Source organism: Ambystoma mexicanum, chromosome 2q (assembly GCF_040938575.1).
Source record: "Ambystoma mexicanum isolate Mex_15411 chromosome 2q, UKY_AmexF1_1, whole genome shotgun sequence".
Lineage (NCBI taxonomy): Eukaryota > Metazoa > Chordata > Amphibia > Caudata > Ambystomatidae > Ambystoma > Ambystoma mexicanum.
Window position 1 is genome coordinate 79257456 of NC_090924.1, and position 27147 is coordinate 79284602.

Here is a 27147-nt window from a genome sequence, read left to right on the forward strand (position 1 = left end):
AATGAGAGAAGCAATATTTCCCTGCAGTACTCCCCATAGGGAGGTAGTACTGCTACATCAAAAAGGAGTACAGGATAGAGGTCCTCTTGCATGGCCAGCCATAAGGCTCAACAATGCACCCAAAACAAGTGCGCGGAGCAAGGGAGTGAGGTTGAACAAAGACTCGTTCCCAAACAAAAATAGCCCATGATTGCACAAGACGACATATAAACTGTGGAAACCTGCAAAATGTCCTAAACAGTTACTTACACAATTAAACTGGATGCATTTAGCCAAATAATACAAGCTGTGTAAAAGTGGAGAGCGGAGGGGCATTTGCAGATGGGAATGCAAAGACCCCCTTGTGGTCTCCCTTATATATGGGGAAACAAACCTTGTCTATCCCATTCTACAGATGAGCACTGTTTAGAAAAAGTTGTAAGCTGAGGCTGAAGTGAGTATCTTCAAAGCTGTTTTTGGCCCCAGAATTGTTATCAGTACCCTTTTATTTTCAAGAATGTAAGCAACAGCCATGTTGGTCTGTGTGATTTATTTTGTGCACTGCAGCAAAAAACCATTTGAAAGTAGCTTCTAGGCTTTTATGTCCCAGGATGGATAGACAACAAAATGTCCAGTTCATCTCCAAATGTACATCATTAGAGGCAGTTGAAGAGAAGAAATATATCGCTTTACCACAGTTGATCAGACTATATTAGATCTTTAAGCCCCCCGCCCCACTCAACCCCCAATAACCTCACCAGCCCCTCCTTGTCACCGGTAATCTGACAACACCCTGTCAGACCCCTAGCCAACCCTAATACGAATAGTGAGGTCATGATAAAGTTCCACATTGCCTTTTGGTGCTCGTTTTGGAAACAGTACGGTCTCTTAACTGTTCCTAGTTTCTGCAGAAAATGAAACCCAATACCCTTTCTAGCCGCAACCAGGGTAGGTTAACACAAATCTAGCATTAGGCAGTTCTTCAGAATCGATACCTAACTTAAGCCGTCCAGCCCTACGAAGTGGGAATCCTTCTGCTCAAAAGTACAGTAGTGTGTTGAAAACATGCAGCTGTGCGTAATGAGAGAAAGTGGGTCCTCTTAAAGGAGCTGTAGCAGTTCAGGAAGGGTCTTGAGGTGATGAACCATATCCTACTATTTGAGGAGGGTCTACCCTTGCTTGCAGAGCGACTTTCGAGTATCGGGAATAGCTAGGGAGCGCAGGCTAGCCCAGCTAAGGCAAGCATCTTTTTAGGGATTCTCGTGAGTGTATAGAACAATGGCTGTGCCTGGGGGCCACCGGTAAGTGATGCAAGTACTCACCGACCTTCAACACAGTCTAGGCCAAACTTTGCCAGTATAGGCCAGATCGCTTGTAGGTTAAACCCCTGCAGTTGCACGTTGCTCTGTCGCTCAGCGGCTGCACGATGGGACGATCGTCCATGGTTGGACAGTAGCCTTTTCCCAGTTCTCAATGAAGAAAAGATGACCGATCCAGTGCAGCACATCTCAGGCAACAGGGGGGTCAAGCAGGCACGACTCCTACAATGACAGTCACTACAGCAGGGCGACACAGGGACCGCAAATGGCCACCGCATGGCACACTTTCTTAAATCGCGACCTAGAGTAGCTAGGTCTATGAATTATGGCGGGAGTGGGCCTAGGAACACAGGCTGGAGTTTCTGCAAATCTCGAGTGTTAACTCGGGGCTGCAGCGCTCCTAGGCATGACACCCTGGGTTTGAGCTGGTCTGTTCGCTGGATGGCCCAGGAACACTTCCGATGAGGATTTTTGGGAGGGCAATCAGGAGGTGCTGAGTTCCCACTACTCCAAAGGGCCGAAGCGCCCTTGCAGGCCTTCAGTGATCGATGCAAAAACAGGGGTCCAATGGGACAACAGCGGGCTCAGGGTGCCAAACCTTCCAGCACGTCTCCGGCGGTTCTACAGGTCTGCTTTAGCGTTTCAGGATACTTGGCTCCTTCTGTAGTTCGGAGTGAACTTCAGTTGTTCGTCCTGGAATTGATGCAAAGCGCCTTCTCTTATCCAAGATTTGTTTGCTCTCAAATCTGGGATAACCAAGATCTGCTCTCTTGCATGCACGCCAGACGTAGACCAATCGCAGTCCACGGTGGTCCCAGTCATTTAGGCATATCAGACATACTGGCACCAGTAGTGTGGATTGGGACCAGGCGGCCCCAATCCTCTTCCTAGGCACTAGCACACGTGACATGCAGGAGCCCGCGAAAGTTGCGGTTTTCGCGGGAGGCTGCATGCTCAAATACAGAATTACCGGGTCTACTCTACCTGGGGGAAGGCAAAGGGATAAAATGGCCAAATGACAGAACAAAAGACTTTGTGGCAAGGCCATTTTCTGCACTGTCCAGTCTTGAGCTAAACGCGATATGGTTCATTAAAAAGAAGTAAAAATACTATAAAACCAAACTGCTGCCACCAGTTCGTCCTAGGCACACTTGTACAATCACCAACAAAATCCCTGGAGGGTATCTAGGGCCATAAAATAAAAGGACCCCCATGTGCGGTACTGTAAGGTACTTGGTACGTAGATGAAAAGTTACCAAGAAATGGCAACATAGTCAAAGACTAAGGGAAACATAGTTTCCCAGTACTGACGGTCTGAAGGACGTGTCCGTTTGTTTCCCCATTATAGATGAGCAAAAGCCCAGAGGAGCGCAGCTGAAGGCTGTGCTGTACTGGAAAAGGTCAGGTTAGCCAAACAAAAGCACCAAATTTGGGGGAGGAGGGGTCCATAAATGGAGGGAAAATTGCACCTAAGGGAAATCTTTCCTAACAGCCGCCATAGACTTGTCCCTAGCCAGGCCATAAACGTACAATGTGGGTAGTCCTGGGTGTTTGGCAGGCTACCAAAACATTTGGGAATTCCCCTGTGTTATTGGAGGGTCTGGCATAGGCCAGCCCATGAGTGCTTGCATAAATCTAGGGAAGAACTAGCACTTTCTCATGTATGCTGGGTTTCACTTACCTGCTGGATGATTTTTGCTTCAGAGCTGCCCGCTGTGAAACCTTTCGGACCATGTTTTCCTGGCTAGGCTTTGATGGACTGGAATCTCTATGCTGTAATAGTGTCTGGGCTGTTTTTCCAAATTGCTGCCCTAATTATGCACCTTGGGGCAGGAAACTGGTATCATCCAGAAGGGTAGTGTGACACCACTACACTGCCTCTTCTGTTCATTTGGGCCATCCAGGGTCCGCGCCACTGTTTGTTGTGGGGAGTGTTTTTGACTGGCTAGTTGCCATATCTTGTTGGTGTGCCGTCGGAATCTGCTTGGTCATGCTCCTCCTGTCTTTCCTGAGCCATTTTTGCAATTTATTTGGCTCGTGTGTCCCACAACTTTGAAGACAGATTGCTCTTCCTTTGGATCATCATTGGTCCAGGTTTCAAGTCCCTGGGTGATTGGATCTTTTAACTTGCTCTACAAGTCAAGATCTTTAACACATTGGGTTTCTTTGCTGTTGCCGAGCCATTTTTTTGAGAATTGCCACATAAGTACTTGCCTCTGGGCCTTGGGTGCCGAATTTGTTTAAGATACTTAACCTTGTGTCTCTGTGGTTAATGATTTCTATAGGTCCCCTTACACCATGTTTTGCCATAGACTTCTGTTGGCAAATGGCCTACTATGCTCCCTTTACTCCTCGCTCTTGATCCTTGTAATAGACCTCATCTTGATGGTCTCCTCTGGTGTCCACTGTGACAGATTGCTGATTATTTTCCCCATAACCATCCCAGTGCCTATAGACTGCCTTGTTGAGACCTACGGGACACTTATACCAACACTGCAAACTACTACAAACTGTCATTATAAAGGGACTCGACTGAACTGTGAATTGTTTTAACAGTCCTTCTTTGGGTCCCTGGAGTTATCAACGAAGGCTTGGGTTGTTGGCTACTACCCCTGATTCACAGTACATTTTAAAATCCTTGTATTGCAGTCCTGCCATTGGAAATCTACTGCTCCTTTGAGCGAGAGAGACTGAGAGAGAGACTGAGAGAGAGACTGAGAGAGAGACTGCCCTTAGTGAGCCGCTTTAGTATTTAGATATTCAAAAAATAGCTCTTGAATTGTCTTCGAGAGTTAGCGTGTCCTTGAGGTCATCTCTGGCCTATGGTTTAATAATGTGATTCTTCCAGCTCTGATACAGAAGGTAACCCACGCAAGAGAAAATCGGATAAAAATCAGAGACTGGAGACTCTTGGGTAACTGCAAGCCCTGAATGTGTGTGCCAGGAGGTTTTGGAGATGCAAGTAGAGCTGGAATGTATTAGCCTTGATCCCTTACCAGAAGAATCAGAATCTGCTGGGTTGGACAGCACTCTGAGAGACTACCTTCAGATGGAACCACTGCCCTGGCAGAAGAACTGAAACAAAGTCTCTTGGAAAGATGCAAAAGGCCAGAGAGTACCAATATGTGGAATCAGGCCCGAAGAAGTGAAGTATTAGATCTCCCAAGCAGCCCCGCTTTCCAGCAGTGGAGGAAGCCCAGATTCCAAGGTGAGGAAGGAGGCAGCAGAGCTTACTCCACTAGGCAAAGACACCAGTACCAAAGAAGCAGGGCCACCTCGAACATCCATGGAAGACCTGTTACGGACCCTGGTGGAAGGGCAACTGGATAGCCGCCGCCAGCATCAAGAGATTTACAGCCTTATAGGGGCTATTGTAGAAGCAAGCAGCTAGCAGTACTGCCTGTAATCCTACAAAAACTGGGCAAAGTAGAATATCAGGTGCATTTTTTGTGAATTTCGAGTGGGTCGCGCAGAGACACAGGATGGCATAGAGATCGCTGGTCAAGATAGATTGCCCCACTGCTAACTGGAGAAGTGCAGCAGGCCTTTTAGGTCCATAAACCTGATGTGAGAACTCACTACGATGTATTAAAATAAGACATCTTAGAGAGACTGGGACCGTAATCGATACACCATCAACTACATCTAAAGCTCTACAGTTCTGACAAGGGTAAGCTCTGTGTCAAATGTACAGAGGAAGGGATGTGTTGAACAAAAGGCTAACAAAAAAAACCTACGGCAAAGCCCAAAAAATGAACTGTTTTCAGAATGTCCAACCTTTCCCATTTAAATAGTCATATATTCTCATAATTCCAGAAGAATAAAACGTAAACTAAGCTTCCATCCACAATCCTAAAACCTGCAACTGCATATTTTATTTTTCTGTATTCTTTATTTTACGTTGCACATTTACAACGTATTACCAAACATTACAAAACTGTAAAGCCTTACCATTAATTTGTTCAGGTAGTTTTACTTTTTAGAACAAGCGTACATTCTCCACTTCCCACCCCTCCCACGGCAGATTAATAGGAAGTGAAATATATGGCACCTTTTTAAAGTATAGGATTCCATGGGAGGGTCATCTTGTGGGGTTGTGGATCCCCGTCCGTACCATCCCTTGGGTCTAGGAGCATTCTCCCGCAATGGTTCGGTTTGTACCTCAGTCCCTCACCCACGCAGTTGGTTTCTACTGTGGTAGTGTCAACCAAGGGCTGCAAGCAGTACTTTCGGAGGAAGGGAGCCCATTCCACTTCCCTTGCTGGGTGCAGATCATGTATAACTCCTGTGAGATTCTCCATCTCGTATATTTCCCTAGCTTTGAAGGCCCACACTGTTTCACTTGGTAATTCCAGGCATTTCCACCTAATTATGTTTAAAGATATGAAGGCAGGCGCTCTGTTACCAGTCTTTAGCTTCTCCATGTAAGGCATGATGGCCCTGCTGCACTGTCTTGTGAGCCCGGGACTCCTGGAACAATGTTTAAAGATGTGAAGGCAGGCGCTCTGTTACCAGACTTTAGCTTCTCCTCACATTTCCACCTAATTACAATAGATAGCCTGGGTGCTAGGAGCAAAAAGTGTGGCATATGTGAGACACACGGCCATCCCTGTTCCCCCGCCTCCATTCCAAATAATACCAGCAAGGGATCCCCGGATCTCTGTATTCACTCCAGATCCTTGACCCATCCCTGCACTTCCTTCCAGAAGTGCTGCACTTTCGAACATGTCCACCACATGTGCCAATAGTCAGCTCTCATACTACATCCCCCTCCAACATGACGGATGCACCCCGGCGTACACTTTTGCAAGGCAATCGGGGGCATATTGCCACTCAGTACACTAACCAGCGACACAACACACATTCAGAGAGCTACAGCTGAAGGTCTAGGCTTTTCTTATATTGCGCCAAAACTATGGAATTCACTCCCTGCCACCCTCAGAGCTGAAACTTCCATCGGTCTTCTGCAATAACCTCAAGACCACTCTCCTCAACTAACACTGCTACCACGTCCTCTGTTCCTAACATGTATATTGTAATATAAACACAAATGTAATATAATTAGATTGTAATCTTTGTATATATATTTGTATCCCTGCTCTACTCGCACTACAAATGTTAAACCATTGTACTCAAACTGCTCAGTATCTAACAAATGTCTGTGTCATTCTTCTGTAACTAAGCATTGTCCTGTAACAAGTGCCACGATGCCCACGGGCTGTTGTGCGCTATATAAATACGAATAAAACAATCAATCTGTAAAAGAGCTTCATGCCGTAGTGATTTATATTTGCAGGCTATACTACTATTATATAATTATAATTGGTTATTTATAACGCGGTTAATACTGAAGAGGTTTCCAAGCGCAGACCTTAGATTCAAACCTGTGTTGCTCTGCACCGTCTTGCTTCCAAGACGAGCGCATTGCCACTGAGCTATACTACCTGCGATGTCCTATACACGTTCTTGTAGAGGTGTTCCCACTGTTGCTCATCGAGCTCCCTCTCTAGGTCCTGTTCCCATCTCCTCGTTAGTGCTTCTGTCCCTCCTCCCCTTGCCACCTGCTACACCCTATGTATACTTGAGATCAGTCCCTTTGACAATGTGACATTGCTTAGTATAGATTGTCACCGTTTGGTCTCTTTGCACTCCCTCTTTCCACTTCTCGAACAACAAAACACCCTTCAACTGTATTTAGTGAAAGATGGAGAGCGTCTCTAGGTGCAGCCGTTCCTGTATTTCTGCCATGGTTATAAAGGTGTTAACCATCTTTACGGCTCTTTCTTGCCCAGCTGCAAACCACTTTTGGAATCAGAGCAGTTCCTAGATTTTATCTCTGATGGGAGGAGCCCATATATAGCTAAGTGGTAATGGCCATGTGGGTACACCCTTCATCTCTGACTTCACCCACCATAGTCTCAAAACTCGGCCCAATACTCTGTGCTGCATCACCTTGCATGGTATCGCCGTTTTAGGGGCCCATAGCCATTCACTTACTGTTACCGGTCTCATCAGGTGGTTCTCAATCCCTACCCACTGTTTTTCTGTGACTCCTCTCGTACGGTACCAAAGACCCGGAACTGTGCCGCCCTATAATAGTTATAATTATCGCTTAGCCCCACTCTCCCACCCTCCTTGGGCTTTATCAAGGTCACGTTTGCCACTCTAGGATTCTGCCCATGCCATAGGAATTGATTGATTTGATGTTTGTGCTCTGTAAAGTGTTCCTTTGGCATGTCAATAGGGATCATCTGGTAAAGATAGGGCACCTTTGGGAGCAGTGCCATCTTGATCGAATTCAGGCGTCCTAGCCATGACAGGGTCATGTAGGACCATCTGTCCAGGTCCACAAATAGGGTATTCAGGAGCAGCGGCAAACTTGCCGGATAACAAAATCTGTGGTGTCCCTGGTTACCTTTTATTAAAAATGTGTTAAGAATGTAGGACTTATGATTGCTTCATCTCTTCCGCAATACCACAGGTTAGTGCAAGGTGCGGCTCCGGCCATCTCAGTATTGAGATAAGTGATTCATGTTAATTGTGACTCATCTGCGTAGTATAGTGGTCTCTGCAACCATCTCGGGGACATTGGATTACTTTAACTCCAAACTACTGGAACCGGGAGCACTCTACGTATGCGACACACTTGTCAAATATGTTCCATCAAGTCAGTTGCGCTCGGCAAGTCAGCTACTGTTATCTGTGCCTTGCTATGCGCAGGCCACTGTGGGGGTGGGAGGAGCGCTTTTTGCCCCAGCTCTGTGGAACTCTTCCGTACTCTTTGCATAATACCTCTGCCCCCCTGTCATTTAGTAGGGCATTCAAAACTGTTCTCTTCGCTTAGCTGAGTGCCAGTCTTTTCCTTTTTCTTTGCAGGCTGTCTTTTCTCTTCTGCCGCTTAGAGTGTCCCCACTAACGCCAAGATACCCTCAGTTCTAAGTTGCGCTTTAGAAATTAATTCATCTAGTCATTCGTCGTTCCTAAGTACTTAATCTCTTCTTCAGTGGGGGGTACCCAAACTCGAGGTTTTCTCTTATTGTCCCGCTCTACTATAAAAAAGAGTATTGACTTGCCAGAGTTTTCTTTAAAGCCTGCAACCAGCGCATATTCTTGCAGCACCCTAAATGTGGGGTACGATCGTTCATTTCTAATGATGGGATGTAGTGAGTTTCCAGAGGGAGCGGGCTGTGACAGTGAAGCTTGCTTCCCCTGCTGCGGTCTTTATTTTGGTTGCACATAGGAGAAGTAAAGCTTGTGAAAGGAAAAAATACATATGATCGACTGAAGACAGGATAACAATGAGTTCCAGATGTCCACTGGCTCAGACAACCCCGCTCCCTGCCCACCTTACCCCCAATGCCCCTGAATTCCCCCCCCCCCCCCCCCCCCACACCTCTAAAGACGCCTCAGGAGTCTCGCAGAGATAGCTTCGCTGCACCCGGCTTGTAAGTCACTGCTGGGTACTTCCGATCATAGTCCAGGAAGGGGGCCTGTGTGTCCATGAATTGGTGGAGGCACCCTTCCTTAGCCGCAGTAACCTTTTCACACATCACAATGTCCCATACTTTCACCCACCATATGGGCAGGGGTAGGCTCTCTGAGATTTCTCAGTATTTGTCTATTGTGATCTGGACCGCCAACAGTAGCTGAGATATAAGGTGGGCGGTGCGGCCTGCTTTTGGGTAAACCTCGGCCACTGGCTCCCCCAGGAGAAGAACCTCTGGCAGAATGGGGGGTTTGGTGTGGGTAACCTCTTCTGTAAGGGTCACTATCTCTTCCCAGAAGGCGTTGATGAGGGGGCAAACCCACCACATGTGCATATATGAGCCCTGAGCCACACATTTCTGCCAGCGTTGGGGGTCATGGGCTGCCCGGAAGTGATATAACTGGGCTCTGGAGTAATGCCATCGAAGCGTAAGTTTAAAGGCACATTCATTGTTTGTGACGCATCTGGAGGCGGAATAGATCCTGGACCAAATATTCAACCACTCCTGATCGTCCATGGGTCGACCCAAGTCTGCCTCCCACCTGTGCATATATGAGGGCCGATTTGTCAGCATGTCCCCCTGCAGCAGTTTGTAAATCCTCAAGAACCCTCTCTGTGCTGAATGCCCTTCTGAACTGTTAGCTCAAGAGCACTTAGATTGCCAGTGGCCCCCTGCTGTACCGAGGGGTGCGGTATCCAGTGCCTCAGTTGTCCATAGGAGAATCTGTCCAGCTCTGATAAATGGCAGGACCCCCTGCATTGTTCAAAGGTAAGCGGATGCTCCCCCTCGTAGAATTGATCTAAAGTTCAAAGGCCTCCCGTCCTCCATCGTCTGAAGGCCCCTGGATGCATCCCGGGGGCAAAAGCTGGGTTATGAAAGATTGGGGAGCCGGAGTTTAACCCCCTAGGGACTTTTTTCAGTTTGAGGGCCCGATCCCGTGCTTGTAGGGATACTTTGGTTGAGGTGAGGAGCGCTGGGTGCCAAAGTTTCTGTGTGGAGGGGGGCGGGCGAGAACGGCAGGGCTCCCAGTGAGGGCGATAAGCCGGCCCGTTCAATGGCAGCCCATTTGGGAGGGCATGGGGGGGGGAGAGCTGGAGAGGACCATGTGAGTAGGTTTGAAATCTGACCCGCTAGGTAGTATTTATAGTGATCTGGGACCCCCAGACCTCCCTATCGGGTGCCTTCAGTACCACCCTTCTGGGGATTCTGGCCCATTTCCCCTGCCAGACAAACAACTAGAATCTTTTGTTGCAACCGGTCCAGGTGCTTTTTAGGGACTTCCACTGGCTTCGCCGTGCATATGTATAGAAAGTGGGGGAGTAGGCTCATCTTTCATTATGCGTCCTAGTAATGAGATCTCCTGTGTAGCCCATCTGGTCAGGTCTTTCTCTAATGTTCTAAAAAGCGGAGGGAAGTTACCCCTGAACAGGTCCTTGGGGGGGAGGCCTTGAGCCGCACGTCCAGCTACTCAATCATTTTAGGCTCCCATCTAATAGGACAAAGGGAGCTGATGGCGTCCACCTCCTCGCTATAGAGACCCACCCCTAACGCCACCAATTTGCCGTAGTTAAATCTCGAAGCCGACTAGGTTGCCAAAGAGCCTTGGCTCCTCCAGAGCTTGCGGGAGAGATGCCTGGGTGTCGTTTAGTGTGAGCAGTACGTCATCAGCATAAAGGGACACCTTATGTTTGGTGTCCTGGATATTTGATGGCGGGGTTACGTCTGAGGAGCCGGTCTAGCGGCTCCATGAACAAGGCAAAGAGTAACAGGGAAAGCGGGCAACCTTGCCTATTCCCACAGGGGGGGGGTGAGTCCCTGATTCACCTTTAAGGAAGTAGAGGGAGCGGCATAGTTGGCCATGACCATTGACCTGAACTGAGGGCCAAACCGGAAGGTCTCCAGGGTTGATTCCATGAAGGCCCAATTGACTTTATCAAAGGCCTTTGTGGCATCGAGTGCCAGGAACGCTAGTTTCCGCTGACCCAAGCAGGCTTTTTCTATCAGGTTTACGACCCGACGGATGTTGTCCCCCATTTTCCTTCCCATCACAAATCCTGTTTGATCCACGTCTATAAGAACCGGGAGGATTGGCGCCAGGCGATTAGTCAAAACCTTTGAGTTATATGCTTGCGTCTATATTCAAAAGGGAAATTGGCCTGTACGAAGCACAATCTCTGGGGTCTTTATTAGGTTTTAGGAGCAGAATGGTGGTGGAGGCCTGCACTGTAGGAGTGGTGGATTCTGTTACCCTAAATGAGTTAAAGAGGGTTGTGAGGGGGCCAGCCAGCTGGGGTCTAAAGACTTTGTAAAACTTGGTGGAGTACTTTTCTGGACCGGGGGCCCTAGACTTCAGCGTCTTAATTATCACTTCTACCTCCCCAAGCGCTATCGGGGTTTTGAGAGCGGCACAGTGCTCCTCTGAGCGCTTGGGCAGAGCGGCACCCTCCACATACTGCTTCCGTTCTTCAAAGGGGCGGGCCTGCCCTTGAATGGATTCAGTGAAATGAGTTTCTGCCAGTTGCCTCATCTCCCTTTCCCAACAAAGGACTGAGCCCTGTTGTTTTCGTAGCCCTATAATTGTGTTGCGCCTTCGTGACTCGGCCAGTTTCCTCACCAAGATCTGATTGGCTTTGTTGCCCTTGACGTAATATCCTTGCTTAGTTGTTAAGAGCAACTGTGCTGTCTCTTCCGCGTAGATGGCTTCCAGCTTATTCCTTGCAATTTGCAGGAACAGTGAAGCTTCAGGGGTCCACCCTTTCTTTTTGCATTCCCCTTCCTGAACTTGGATTTCTTTTTTCATCTGGGCCCTTAAGAGCCGCTTAAGTTTGTAAAAAGCTGCTGAATAGGCTATTAACTCCCCTCTAACCATCGCCTTCATGGCATCACATGTAATGGCTGCCGATATTTGCTCGTTGGGGTTCTCCCAGAAATGATTCCGGGTGGTTTTCGTAATTTTTTCTCTCAGGGCCAGATCATTCAGAATTGGATCATACAGTCTCCATTAAGGTTTAGAGTCAGCTGAGGAGGGGCAGATTCTAATGGTCAGTTGTACCTGGGCATGATCAGAAAGCACCTTGGTGCCCATGGCTACTTCATCTGCATATGATAAGACCGGGGGAGAGGCCAACATAAAGTCTTTACATGAGGCAGTGCGGTGAACGTGTGGAAAAAAAGGTGAAATCCCGTTCCCCTGAATGCAACACCCTCCAAGCATCCACCACCCCTATGGTCTTAAAGAAATGAAGGATACTAGTTGCTATCTTAAAATCCTTAGTTGATGGGGGGGGGGAGGTTAAGTCTTGTCCATTCACTGGGTCTGGGACCCCATTAAAATCCCCTCCTATTAGAGTTTGGCCTTCCACAAAGGGGAGAAAGATGGACTCTAGGTGGTGAAAAAATCCTTCCTGCCTCCCGTTGGGGGCATAAATAGAGATCAGGGAATACATTTGCCAAAAGAGAAGGCCCTTGACCGTCTCGTACCGCCTCTCGGGGTCCACCAGCGTATCCACCTCCACAAACGGGAAGTCCTTTGCCACCAGGATTGCTGTTCCCCCCCCAGATTTTGCTCTGCCTTAGGCCAGATATGATATCATATGGCATTTATAACGTGCCTGTACACAAGTGTTTCAAGGCCCGACGAGGCAAGGGAGGGGGAAACAGAGGGAAGACAGACAGACAATCTTACTAGGCCAGGTGACATTGAGATCGCGCAAGTGCAGGGGACGGGGGAAAGGAAAAGTGCAAGGGGGGAAAAGAGGGGCGCAGTGCAATACATAGGATAACGATAAATAAAAACCAATAAATAAGAAGTGCAGCCTAGTGGTGGGAAGTGCAGACATCAAGTGTTAGGTGCTGATAGGGGGCTGTAGGGATACAAAAAGAGCCCTCAGAGTGCATGGGGTTGCCAGGGGGGCAGTGCCGACGTGCAACTGGCGGGGAGGGTACCTGGGCCCGAGAACAGAGAGTAGCCAGGTGACCAGTGCAAATTCAGTTTCAGCCAGGAGATCAGCAGGGGAGAGGAGGTGTGAAAGTAGAAACAGAGGATAGTCTTGAGGAGCTTCCGGAACCAGAGATGGTTCTCCTCAAGTTTCAGAGAGGCAGGTAGGCTGTTACAGAGGGAGGCTCCAGCCCCTTAACCACCCTCACCCAAGATCTCCTCTGCCTCTATCTTTTCGAGTAACCAGGAGGTGCCTTTGAAGGTGAATTGCAGGGAGGCCGGAAACACCCAGAAGCATTTGACATTCTGCTTTCGTCCTGGAATATCTGTAGTGCCGACCCCTGGAACGAGAGATAGTCTTGTGAGCGGCCCACCACTATGATCTGCTGTTTAGTGGAAGTGAACCCGGGTAATGATGTCGGGGGCCGAGTTGGAAGCTGGGCCCCCTCTTGAACGTTTTCTGTAGGTCCAGTCCAGAAGGAGCCCAATTTGTTCACATCCGGCAGGAGAGCCTGAAAGAAGTTACCAACGTATATCTGAAGGGCTTGGTCTGGAATAGAGGCAGAGACGCCCCTAATACGGAGGTTATTTCTACAGGCTCTGTTTTCTAAATATTCCTGTTTGCGCTCAGACTGCTCGCTCTTGCTTTCCAGGGATAACACCCACTGCTGCAGTTCGGTCATGGCTGCTGCTTGGTCGTGGACCTGGTCCTGTGTCTCCCAGTCTCTGCTCCGCCTCAACAACCCTTTGATCGAGACTATACAGTTTAGAGGAAAGTTCGGCCATGCATTGACGGAATTCCCCTTTAATGTCCATCATGAACCCCTGAATGTCCTCTTTAGTGGCCAGCTGTCCAGTAGGATGTTCTGGGGCTTGTGGGCTTGGCTGGTAGGGCTCTGCTTTTTTCCCTTTGTCAGCAGGGAGCAGCAGGGCAGCTTTGTCTGCCGTTTTGTGGGCCTTTGCTTGTCTGCCAGACATGACGTCGTGGGGGTCGGAGGGGTGGGGGGGCACCGCCCGGCAGTCTCCTTCTCTTCTTCTTTTAGTTGGTTCCAAATCTCCATGTTCGGACCCCTCAGTGATCCAGAGGCCCTCCTAACCCCCCGAATGAAGTGGCCCTGGTTGGAATAGGGGCCTAAGCTCCTACAGCTTCTGTGGATGTCTGGCAGTAGGGGCCTCAGGGAATCCTCCTGTCGGTATTGTGGCTGTGCCTTTGGGTCCCTGCTGGTCTCCTCCTCCTCTGTTTCAGTAAGGAGTTTCCATCCACCCGTAATTCCTGTGAGGAGTGCTTGGGGAATCTCCCATGAGTATGGAGGAAAGGAGACAGGACGTAGGAGTATAATAAAGTTACTCACCGTAGTGACTACCTTACTCCTAGTCCATAGCCCCCTTTCCTCCATATGCCTGCCAGCCATGACCTCTAAAATGTTTCCTCTGTTACTGCTTAAAGGTCATAGACCTGGCGATAGAAAAGTAATGATGGACGATGCGCTTGGCGGAGCTAAGGAGGGCAGGGATACGGCCGCGTGCGGAACCCACCCCCGTAAAAAGAGAGGAAGGACACATTTTGGAAAAATGAGATGCTTTTTACAAAGTGCTCCGGTCCTGTCCCACAGGACGGAGGAATGTCCCATAAGTATGGAGAAAAGGGCACTATGGACTAGGAGTAAGGTAGTCACTACGGTGAGTAACTTTATTATTCCCAGTTCTCTATCCCCTCTCCACTGTTCCACCCTGCAGGGCCTACTGCTTTTTGCTTGAGCTCCCAGGTTCCTCCAATCCGGATTTTGGACTGGGTTTCACACCACCAACACCCTCTCGGCCTCCTTGAGCTAAGGCCAATGGGTCATCTTCCTGGCTGTCTCTGCCCCCGCAATATCGCCCCCAGCTCACTTTTTGCCTTTGCTCCTATCCGAGGGGAGCACTGGGTATTCCAATGGCCGCTCTCCCTCACGGCTTTTGCCCCCAGCTTCAGTCCAGGGGTCCGTGGCCATCGTTTGGGAGCAGGTAGTCTCTTGATGCTGAACTCCTTTCAGAGCGCTCACCCCCGAGGGCTCTTGCTGCTTGGTCCTTCGTCAGCCCTCTGCGGCATCACACCCGGGCATTCTCTACCTGGGACTTCTTGCTGCCTGTGCTGTCCTCTGGGGTCCCTTTCCGGGGTGGGGAGCAAACCGTCCGATTTTCCTCACGTAACCTCTTAAAATGATTCCAGTGACGACAGCTCACCTGGGTCTCCGCTCCCCTACAGCGTGCTTGCAGGTCACCAGTGAAGTTCTTTCACTGCGCACTCTCAAGCTAACTGTCAACGCCCGGTCTTCCTGCTGGCACATGGACCTGCCTCCATTATTTCTTGGGCATCACCAGGGGGGCTTGTGGGTCAGTCCGTAACCCACCGCCAGGGGCGATATCCCTCCTGCTGAGCCTGCTCTTTGATGTTTCCAGAGCTGGGGGCTACTTGCACCGGCGCGGCATGTCGCACCACCATTCTCCCCTTCCCCCACCATCATCTGGACACCTCACCATCGGGTTTATCTAACTGCAGCACTCGTCCTCATCGAGCGCCGGGCCAATGACTTTAGCTCTGCTCTTTGGGTGCGCAGACTTCCAGCACCATTAGTAGATGTACCGCTGCGTGGTTTTAGGTGACCAAGTGTTGACAAGTGGGTCAAACAAAGATCCCTTTTCAGCTGCAAGGGGAACAATGAATGAATGAATGAATGAATGAATGAATGAATACCTTAGTGGTGTACCCACAAATGAGCCCCTCTTTATTTTGTTCGCCCATCCTCCTCCTTTTGTGAGAGAGAGAGAGAGAGATAGATAGATATATATATATATATATATATATATAGATATATATATAGATATAGATATAGATATAGATATAGATATAGATATGGCTCTGCAGAAGACCCATTCTTATCATTCGCTTTTCCGTCATACATTGCATGCCTAACATGTTCTTTACTAAAGAGTCTCAGATGCTGAATGGTTACTGGCAGATTCCAAGCATTAAATAGTAACTACTGCAACAAGATAATGCTACACTCTCATATCCTTGGGGTCGCAGCTGAGCCATGGCTGTTGGCCCCCTGCCGGAATGCGACAGCACTCCACCCCTAGAAGAGAGAGTGCACTCAAAAACAATGACTGACAAACTGGTCAGGCCATTTCATTGTAAGAACTATGACCTGGAAGTGGCTTTTGTTCCAGAACACATTTGCCCAGAACAACAATCTTTCACCCAGAAGTTATTGAAATTTCATTGTGGCTAATCTGCTTTATTAGATTTGCATCAACAATGCAGATTATTTACTGATTGACTAAATGAACTAGTTTTGTTTTATAAACCCTGCTGCCTTGAAATCTCCCCTCACAACTGTCTTTCCTCTGGTATTTATAATGTTTAGGGGGTGAACAATCTTAGTTGTCACTACTATCAGTTTCGTTCAGAATGTGATCGTTTCTGAATTAGGACCAAATTCATTTACTTTCTGCCATATACATTTCATACAATCGTTGTCACCACATACTGCACCAATGCATGGGTTTTAAACTACATGGGTAATATTTCTAACCTATGAAATGTGGAGTTGCTCAGCCTTTGCAATGGCAACTAAATTACTGTATTTGCCTATCAGATCATAGCAGTGCCTATATTGGCTATCCGGGGGAAAAGCAGTCTGCTCATGGGGGATGCATGTAATAAGTAATGTTAATATGAACTGTTGACATGTAATCCTAGCATTGCAGCAGTGAAAATGTTATTGAAAATATAGTTTGACAGTGCAAGATATGTGCAAATATTTCTGCTAAAATGTTGTATAATTTGTATGTTCATATAGCACACACTCAATAATGCTGGAGTGCCAGGAAGCATTTGAACATAAGGACAGTTTTGTTTGTTAGACTGCAATGCTGTGCCTGTTGCAGCCTATTTTATCACTTTATTCATGCTGGATTCCTACAACGTCTAATCGCTGTAATTTGGGTTAATAGCCAATTTAATGGTGCTCGATGTATCAAGCAAGACGGGCTGTGTCTTTCCTGCTGTGATTTGAACTTGCAAAATGCAAACTGGCCCCATGCTAAGGCCAACTGCTTAACTTGTGAGCTATCCACTTTGTCTTCAATCCGTCAAGTATACATAGTACTGAAGTTTTTCTGTAATGCATGCAGAATGATCTAAACGTAAGCATATTAGTGAAGCAAGAATGTTGATTTACTGTTGGTGAAAGGGGCCCAGTTTAGCTCTTTAGAAGCTGTGGCCCACCAGAGCAATAAAAGATTCTTCCACAGCCTGTACCTCTTCCTCAGGTAGGCAGGGTGGCTCAAACGTGATGATTTTAAAGTTGATTGTCATCTCTGCAGTTCACTGCTAAAAGTTATGCTAACATTGTTGCAAGTCTAATGGCAATTCTATGATACTAAATATGGGAAATGACATGCACACCATCAGCCTAAGGCTGAACACGTGATCATGAAAATCAACACGTATTGCTTTGGGCAACGAGTACAAGGCGCTGGATACAAGGGATGGGCTTCAGTTTCATTAGGCACTGATGCATGCGAGACCTTCAGAAAGTGCACTGAGAAGGTGCAGCAGGGGAGTTTGAGATTAATTGAGGACAAAGCAACAGGTTTTTATTAATTGAAATACAAGGAACAGTCTGAAGTGCCACATAGAGAGGCAGTCTGATTGGCGAGACAGTCCAGAAGGTTCAGAACCTATAGTTAAGGAGGCAGCATGTTGAGAACAGACTACAACAAAACCAAAAGAGGTGATGGCTGCAAGGTTTAGAATTAATCTTAACATCTGGCATTGCTGGGCAACCCTCCAGACCACCGTTTTTCGACTTCCAAGCCATTACAAAAGGGGAAAGACCATATGAAAATCAGGCTTGGTCTCACACCAGAAGGGGCAGTCCAGCCTGAACTGCTTGGTCACATCCCTTCTGCACGAGGCCACAAGCATCCCCAAACATGTTTTGGCAGGGGAAGAGTGATGGTCTGGAGGATTGCCCAGAGCAATGCCAGAGGTTGATATTAATTCTAAACGTTCAAGCCATCACCCCTTTTGTTTTCCTATAGTCACCCCGAGTGGATGGGTATGCCCAGATGCAGGTCCCGTATCTACTGGGCCTAGAGACCTGAGCTAACTCCTCACTGATGAGGCCCAATGAGGCCGAAACATGTTTGGGGATGCTTGTGGTTTTGTCCAGAAGGTATGTGATGAAGCAGTTCTGTCTGGAGGGGTTCCTATTGGGGTGGGATCAAGCCTGATTTGCATATGGTCTTACCCCATTTTTAATGGCTTGGCAGGCAAAGTACCGTGGTCTGGAGGGTTCCCCAGAGCAATGCTAGAGGTTGAGATTAATTCTAAACCTTCCAGCCATCGCACCTTTTGTTTTGAGAATAGACTCTGAACCTGCAATGAACAGAGGAATGAGGTTGGAGATGACTGAACCACTCATGAATTGGCATAGTCTACCGGGTCTGTAGGAAGGAGAATAGAAGCTGAGATGTATTATGAATGGAGAACTAGGGTTAGGGTTTAAAGTATACTGAGCATTTGATGTTTGATGGGAAAGGTTAATAAGAGGTGAGAGATTTTCTTGGTAAATCGAATCTACATGTTCTCTCTGGAGGTGTTGGGCTGTCCTTTGTGACGCAAATTCAGTACCGGGGTTGGGTGCATGCTTGTTTGAAGTAGTGTGTAAACCCCAGTGTGGAGGTAGTTGGGCCTCAACTAAGGGGAGTGAGTTGGAAGGTTTGTTAACTGTACTTTACAATCCTCTACAATTGCTTGTAATGTATAGGCTTTTATTTTCACAGTAGGAACATTGCGATATGTTGGGCAAAATGGCGGTGTGATTCTAACTGTTGACCTTGCTATTTGTTTTTTAGGGGACCTTTTGAACAGCCTGCTGCAGACGCCTAGTGTAGCCAAACTATTGAATCAGCCAATACCTAGCCTCGATGCTGAAAGTGAGTTTGTCTGCTCACTTGTCCTGGAGTGCCTGGCTCACCTTTTTAGCTGGATCCCTCTCTCCGCCAGCATTACCCCCTCGCTTCTCACCACTATCTTCCACTTTGCCCGCTTCGGCTGCGACACACGTGCTCGAAAGATGGCAACAGCTGTCAATGGCAGCAGCCAACCTTGTCCTTGGCAGCAAGAACGAGGTCGACTCGGCGTGCTAGCGATGTCCTGCATAAATGAACTTGTGTCCAAAAACTGTGTGCCTCTGGAATTCGAGGACTATCTACTGCGCATGTTTCAGCAGACATTTTACTTGCTGCAGAAAATTACGCGGGAGACCAATGCCAACTCTGCCAAAAGCAGGATGGAGGAACTGGATGAAAGGTGAGAGTCCGAGGATATTGTTTATACAATCATGTCAGGTTTCTCTGATTTTGTTTTCCGCCCTTGACAAATTCCTTTGATTTCAGCAGTGTCAGTAAAAAAAAGCATGCTAGCAGGTAAGTGGTTTTGGTGAGTCAGTGAGGTATTTTTCTTGAAAAGTTAGAGGTTGCACAGCTATGCAATTGTAGGGTTATGTTATAGGCCTGTATTTCCTCCACCTTTTCTTTGCCCTCCTCTACCCCTCTGCCAGTCCCTGCTGTTTAACTACAGGTGTAAGGTGGAGAAGGCGATGACAAAGGTACCTACAGCGGCCATGGCAGCGACTTTCCACTGTCCCCCCAGAAGAGGAAACCTGAGGTAAAGGAATTGAAACATTCCATCTTCCTGTTTATCTTCCTCCTATCTATGGCTTTTATTTCATTGTGGAAAAGATGGAAGCATGCCTAAAGGGTAGGTTAAGGATGTCCAGGCTCTAATTCGTACATGCCAAGAGTTTTTGTGCTCTCCAAATGTGTCATGCAAGACTAAAGAGCAGTTTGCTGCTTGGATTTGCGATGAAACGCAGACTTAAATACGTTATTTCAATATACTGGCAGTCCAGCCTTGAAGAACTGGGTGCCACAGCGGAGGAACCGGACGTGTGATGGCTTCGATTGGCTGGGGCTATTTCCTGTGAGATCTTTCCATGTTTCAAGACTAGCATGTGAGGGTCGTGAGATTGGACTAGCTGCAGCGTTGAAGGTAAGGCTTGAGGAGCAGTAGATGGCAGCATGAATATCCCCAAAACTTGACTAGCCGAAAAGGGAGCTGAGCAGTGTGCAGGTCCCCTTATTACAATACAAGCATGTGGCTTGGGTCATACTCATCATTCGAGTTGCATTACAGAGCTGTGAAATATTCATATTATAGCAATATAGAAGGGTCTGCTTTTCAGGTGAGTTCTAGCATTAATACAGTATGAAGTTATTCATGCTAGGTTAGAGAAACATGAATGGAGTTTATGAGATCTTTGTAGAAGAAAGTAGCATCCACTATATTTATAGGCCCTTGTGATGGCCTCACATGGAGTACCACATAAGTCTTGTGCCTTGTGCTTTTGCCAGCACTTAAAGAAGCTGGTTCTGCTGCCCAATGGCACTCTGTCAGGGATCCCAGTATTGTAATAACTGAGCAATTTGGTTGCTGCGGTAGAGTTGTGAAACTAGTTAGTGCACAGGACATCTGCATGTTGCTGTCTAGACTTCGTAAAATAATGAGGAAGACATGGTAATGATTATTGGGAAGTCATCATACAGAGGTCATGCCAATAATTTGGCTTGTTGGCACGTGCTCTGACATTTGTGTATCTTTTCTGGCATTGATGACCTGTGTGCTCGTCATACTTGCATTATTTTCCTTTAGGTGATACTCCAAAGGCTTTCCCCCTTGTTGGATTGTCTTTATTACCCTGGTTTATCATGTCATGGCTCTGACCAATCGGGTGGGCTGGTTGTATTTTTTAGTCATTGTATAAAGATGCCTGCCGTACAGCAGACTCTCATAGCATAAATAAAATTACATATTTCTTTGTATTAACTACCCTATGTTCATGTAAATATTAGCAAAAGCCTGGAATGTCTTGTTAACTGGTCTAGAATGTAGATGCTGGTTATTATCATGTTGATGGATGCCATTGTTTCTGCTTTTGCTCACAATTAGGGTAACTGTGTTTGACCCTCAAGAATAATTATGTTGTAAGTTTTAGACCATCTCAAAACATTTGTTCCTTTTCCCTAATGACATGAGCATCATTTGGATGGCTCAGTTATGTGTGGACACCGCAAACATGCAGTCTTGTAATTAGGATTGATGTTTCCAATGCACAGTGGTATGCTTTAGACCACAGTAGGTGCCTGTAGGGAACTGGGACTCCACCTTTAAACTTCGCAGAACAGTTCTATTTAAATTGTGAAGAGAAATTCGCAAACATCTCTAAAATGCATAAGAGGTTTCTGAGTAATAACAAGTGCAGTGTTACTGATTGGGGTGTATGGTAGTACAACTAACTTGCAAGATATCCACAGCTTCTTCCATGTGATAGCAGACAATTCAACAATTAAATGTTAACAAATTAAATTCACTGTAGGGATCTTGATACCAATGCATAATGAATATTAAGAGAATACATGTGGAACAACACCAGTATAAAATGTGGGAGATGGTGCAAAAGAGTCGGGTCTTAAAGGGGCATTTCTGTTGTGAAAGGTTGCAAGTTTGGTTTGTGTGGTGTTTTTAGACCTTGCAAAAATTCCTGGCCTGTAAGAGTTTTGGAAGTTCTATATGATGAATGATAGGATCAGGATCTTTGTTTATTTATTCGTTTTCATCTGTTTTTTTCTTACTTGAATCTCAGATAGTGCTAAAACGTATAACCAACTAATGGTGCAGCATAACATTCAAGACATTATACAAATAGCCTCACATTGGTTCTTTGTCTCTTATAGGCATTTAATTTTGCAGTTTAGGGCTAAGCCTAGCATTCCTCCTGTGCATTAGGGGATTCAGAACTTCTACCAGGCAGGAGGAGCCAGAATGCAGCTCACTTTGCCAGTTCAATCCCTTGTATTTGTCTTGGCTTATCCACTCGGCTGTCTCCCTAGTTCTCCTTTGGTGTGTTCCCTTGCAACTGTACAACCACAGGTAGTGCTATTTTATACTTTTGTCAAAATTAGTGTTAGCACAAGCAGTGGATGAGTTTGGTCATTGTCCTGTGCCGCTGTCTTGTGTCAAACAGCCTTGTGAAGGCTGCAGCAGCCTGTGGCTGTCAAGACTTCAGAACCACCTTCCATGAGGGAGATACTACTTCCCACTCCCTCACATAGGGTCTCTCGAGCTGGGTCCGCGACCGTCCTATGTTTCACTAAAAGTGGATCTAGCACATTTGTCTGTTAATGCAGAATCATTTGTTCCTCCTGCTTTGGAACGCTCATGCCATGCAGAGTGAGTTTGTCTCACTTCTGTTAGCGGTTTCCTGTTCCACCAATGGAAATTACCGTGTTCTCTTGAGGCACATTAATCGGTGTGATTTGATTCCATTTCTTTGTTTTTTAAATGGCACAAGTTGCTTTTGACTAGTTTGTCTTTTCTGCTATGTTTCAGGTGTTAATGGAAGGAAGGTTTTCCCGTCCTGTAGGTAATTGTTGCAGGGCTTTATTTTTTTTTGACTGACACTGCCTATGTTTTTCTTCTTTAAATGCAAAGGGATCTATGAATGAGTAATCATTTTTCTTTTTATCTGCTTCAATTATTTGCTGCTTAAATGATTTCTTCTTTTCTTCTTATTCTGTAGCTATGTCGAGAAGTTTACAGACTTCCTGCGTCTCTTTGTCAGTGTCCACTTACGGAGGATTGAGTCCAACACACAGTTTCCAGTGGTAGAGTTTTTGGCTCTCCTATTCAAATACACGTTTCATCAGGTACCTGCTCAGCATGCGGTGGTATTGCCATTGTTGCAAATCAGTTTCTTTAGTGCTTGAAATGTTTTAAAAGCAGCTGGATAGCAAACAATTGGAACCAATCAAAATGAAATTACTCAACCTAAATTTGATTTTATAGGTAACATTTTGTTTCACATGTGCACTTGGTTTCAAAGAAAATAGACCTGATTTGAATTTAAATACTGATTTTGTTTTACAAACTCAGAGGTCATCGACTCCTTTCAAGGTCTGTGTTTTGTGGCATAGACTGCAAAATAATGGAGTCAAATTTACTTGTTTTGGTTTCTGCCACCCAGTTAACCTAGCCAAACCTCTTTTTCACAACCAGTCCATTCCATGGGTAGACCCTCACTTATGTCTAGACCCAGTAGAATGATATGAATGTGTATGTCTGTATTTTTAAACTTTAAAAGATTGTACAATATTTTGTTGTACTGCGCTGAGCGCTTATTCCTTCCCAATATTTAAATTTCTCCCATAGTATGGGAGCAGAGCATGTTCCAAAGTACTGAACGGAACACCCCAAGCACTACCCTACCTATGAAATCTGATGCTAGCTGTCCTGTAGAGTTTGATGCATGCTGTCTACTCTCTTCTCGAAAGTTCAGGCTACCTATTAGTCCAACAGATATAAAATGTGGCATGCAATTTCAGGCTGTCTGTCCTTCACTGCAGAACAGTCTGTATCTTAATGCTTGGTACCTTGTGTTTTCCTTGCTGGCCATTTCTGCTGACGCACAGTTTCCCAGGTCCATCTTTAACATTAGAAGGAAACCCTTTGTGTGGGGCTGTACTGCCCACACCGCCTTCTGATGCTTGGATACTCCCAACACCCCCCGCCCCCACCCGTGTGTGTACCCTGCCCTATTTCCTGAACCCACTCCCTCGACTCATGCAGGGGACACCCAAGCAGCCCCTGGTCTTCTGGTCCCTACCCCTCTTTCCTCAACCCTCCATCTGCCAGGTTTAACCTCTGACCCCAACCTCTGCCCCCTCCTGCTCTTTCCTGGTCTTATGTGCAATTTTGGGATTGAGCCATTCCCGACAGGCCAACTTCCGGGAAAAGGAGGCCTTTTGGGAATATGTTTTCACTCAGTGGGTCCAACTGATGGGCCAACTATGTTTTATCTAATTTCAATTGAAACCCACAGAGTTCCGTTTTGGAGAAAAAAAGTGTTGTTGCACGTAGACAACATTTGCTAGTCGCATGTCTTCATTGAATAAATGCTCTCATGTTCGTTCGGATGACTGGCACCTCAAAGGGGCAAACTACGGCAGGTCGATTGTCCCAGAAGATGCTAACCATTGTGCAGTTCTTGATGGCAAAACTCCAATTCTGGTTGAAGATCCCCTTGACGGGCAGATAGATGGTTTACATGGCATACACACATTTCTGACGTAACTATGTAAATTTGAGAAAGGAAAGAAATATTTTTGTACCCATTGACAAAATAAGTAATGCAATTAAAGGGTTTTTAATAAAAATCTTTTTCTGTATGTTATATTTAAATTAAAAAAAATGGGCTGTCTTTGCGTCAAATTGAAGGTCAATTTAGCACATAGCTTCTCGTCAAGCACACATTTGCATAAATATTATAGTAATACCGAAAACTTTGCTTGCATGATTTGCTGACTTTCCATTTTAGCAGTGTACAATGCAGCTCGTTCTTGTTCGACAGCTCTTATGAATAGAAACTTGAATTTCGTCCGTTCTGTTTGTTTCAAGTCCATCTTTTCTTTGAGCTAACTTACTATATTCTATCCTGAAATTTTACTACAAGGGATTCAGGGGCAACTTGCAAAGAGCCTCTTCACTGAGAACTCAAATTCCAAGGTCGTCTTAGCTTTCGTTTTTAGCTTAACTGCAGAAATGAAAACTATGATGTTCCTATTTCAACTGTGACCTCTACATAAAAAATAAGAAAAGCTTTTACCCTTTACAAGCGCATATTATGTTAAATTATTTTCTCAAACAAGACTACACGCACACATGAGTGTTCTGGTGAAAGCCAGCATACAACGGAAGGGGAACGCACTTAAGTGCTGACGCCCGTTAGAAAAGATTTCTCTTGAAGCAGCTTTTCCTCCATGGACCCCCAAACTATTTTAATTTGTTTTAATATCCTGGCCTGACTTTTTAGAGTGGTGCACAGCCTTCAACTGCACTCCGCTGATCTTTCGCTCATTGTTATGGGGGAACTGACTGTTAGGGAGAATTCTCTGTTTAGGCTGAATTTCCCTACCTAGTGAGTTCCCCAGCAGCTTTGCTGGATTTCTGGGGTTTCTTTTTTTTCTCCTGCCAAGAGTGAGACTCTTTTACCCTCACTCATGGGCATGTTTGAAGAGTGTTTCTTTGGTTAACCTTGTGTTGAATGGGCTATGGGGTCTTTTACTCCATAGGGCCTCCTGTATTTTTGTGATATGGGTAACACAGCACCCTCTGTGCAGTAACCCCGGGGTGTCCTAGGGACTCCCCAACATAGACTCCATACCCTGGGACTGACTACTGTCTCCCAGGGCATGTAAAGTCACCAATGACTTTACTAGTCTTAAATCCTGAACAGAACCAGTACAAACCATCATATTGTGGACGTACTGGCTGGGGCAATTCGATTGCCCCCGGGTCTGTTAGTCGAGGGGGCACGTCTCCGTCCCCCCTGATCGAGTTTTGGCTGGTGGCAGTGGAAACTACTTTTTATATTCAACCGCGAATATTTTCCTATGGGATTTCCCATTGTTCTAGGCTAACACATTTATTTATTTATTTACGGTAGCCTCAAACATACCGCCGGTTTATATATTTATTATTATAACTCCGGTTGGGATTTTTTGCCAAAACTTGATTCTAAAATGGCGTTGGCGTTCGCCTCTGTAACTCTGACCCAAAGTGGAGCCCTTTGTTCCACTTTTGGCGGGCTTCTCCACAGAAGCCCTCCAAAGTGGTGCCACTCTGTCTGGGGTACTTAGGAGGGGTGGAGGGGGATTTAGGCACCCTGGACTGAGTTACCTTGGTAACTCAAGTCGCACTCCGTCCTGATTGGCCCAAGTGGTGAGCCGGCCGGCTCACCACTTAGCATGTTTGAGTGACAGCTAGGCTGGGTGAATGGGGGTTTGCTGCATAAAAGCAGGGCTTTGGGGACTGGAACTTTAGAAGTCGCCACAGGACCTAAGAATCCGACGAGGGAAGAGCTGAGCCGACCTGCTACGACGACTCCACCGGTGGAGCCCTGCTGAACCGTCTCACCACTTTTCCCGACGACCGAGGAGAGCTCTTAACAGAGTGTCTCCTTCCCTTGACTGGTGGGGACAACCAGTTTTCACCTTCTTTCCGCTTCTTCGAGGTATCTCGTGGCCGCCTTGCCAGTGCCAAGCACCCCGGCAACCGGAATACCACACTTTTACCACAACCGCGAAAGTCGGTACAACCCTTTAACCGGAGGACTCCGCGGCTGGTTTCTTCCCGGGCAGTGCAACGACCTTCTTCTTCTGCTCTTCAGCGAGATCTTCTTCTTCCTTGACCGACGTCGAGCCTTGCTGCCACTGCCTGGAACAACTCCCACCGCTGGAGGATCCTTCCTGTTTAAGGTACCGTGTTCCGCCTGGCTTCCCTTGCCACCGACTGTACGGGGTAGTTTTAGCCCCCGGCTTTCAAACCTGGGATTGCCTAGGACACCCTGGCTAAACTTTCTATGCCTCTCTAAACTCTTTCTGAACTCTTTTGCAAGACTCTGAATCCCTAATAACTGTGTGATCTTGGGCACATTTTCGCTCTGTCTGCTCTAAGAGTGGGCCCTGCCTAGTGACTCTTGCTCACCTGTGACTTTGTGCTTCCTTGAGCTTACTGAAAGTGTTCTCGACCTTAGAGTGGTGTGTTTATCCTAATTCTGCTCTTTTTCCCTCCCTTCTTTGAACCTACTAGAGTGTCATCTAAAGTTAAGCACTCACCTCTGTTTGAATTATGTGGTGTTAACCAAGAGTTGTCTAGTTAGGAATAAGGGTTGGGACTGCTTTCCATATAACTGTGTTTGAAGTGTTTTACTATATATTGCTAGAGTGTTTTCAACGTATGTGTACTTAACAATAAATAACTATATACTTTTGAAACCAAGCTCTGGTCAGTGTTTGCTTGTACTATTGTGTTTGAGTACATATTGTGTATACTTTGCATACTGCCTAACTCTTCTTGAGGGAAGTCTGACTGCTCAGCCACAGCTACCAGGTAAATCTGGGTGGTACAGACTGCTACCAAGTGGGTTTACTGCTATACCTGTAGTCTTAAATCTTTTGCAGTGTTCCCCAAGGGAACTGCACAGGTTTCTGCCTAACACTGACACATCCTTCAGGCTGTTGGTACTGAGAAACGTTTGTAAGCACCCATGAGGTGGGGTGGGAGTGTCTGGTCCCAATCCACACTACTGGTGCCAGCATGTCTGGTGTGCGTGAGAGCATGAGGACCCCTGTGGTCCCTGATTGGACCACTGCTGGTGTGCATACATGGTGCAGATCTTGCCATTGGTGGGACTGGGTGTGAGCACTTGCCTGACTGTGGATAAGAGGAGGGGTCCTGCATTAATTCCAGCAGATCTTA

At 46.7% G+C, this 27147-nt stretch overlaps 1 protein-coding gene across 2 annotated transcripts in view; it reads left to right on the plus strand.

Moving 5' to 3' along the window:
* Nucleotides 1-27147, plus strand: part of XPO6 (exportin 6) — a 1073945-nt gene that overhangs the window by 370235 nt on the left and 676563 nt on the right. For both annotated transcript variants that reach the window (XM_069646882.1, XM_069646883.1), the window contains exons 7-8: nucleotides 18627-19083; nucleotides 22412-22538. In XM_069646882.1, coding sequence (XP_069502983.1) covers nucleotides 18627-19083; nucleotides 22412-22538 — 584 coding nt within the window. The remainder of the gene's footprint in view (nucleotides 1-18626; nucleotides 19084-22411; nucleotides 22539-27147) is intronic.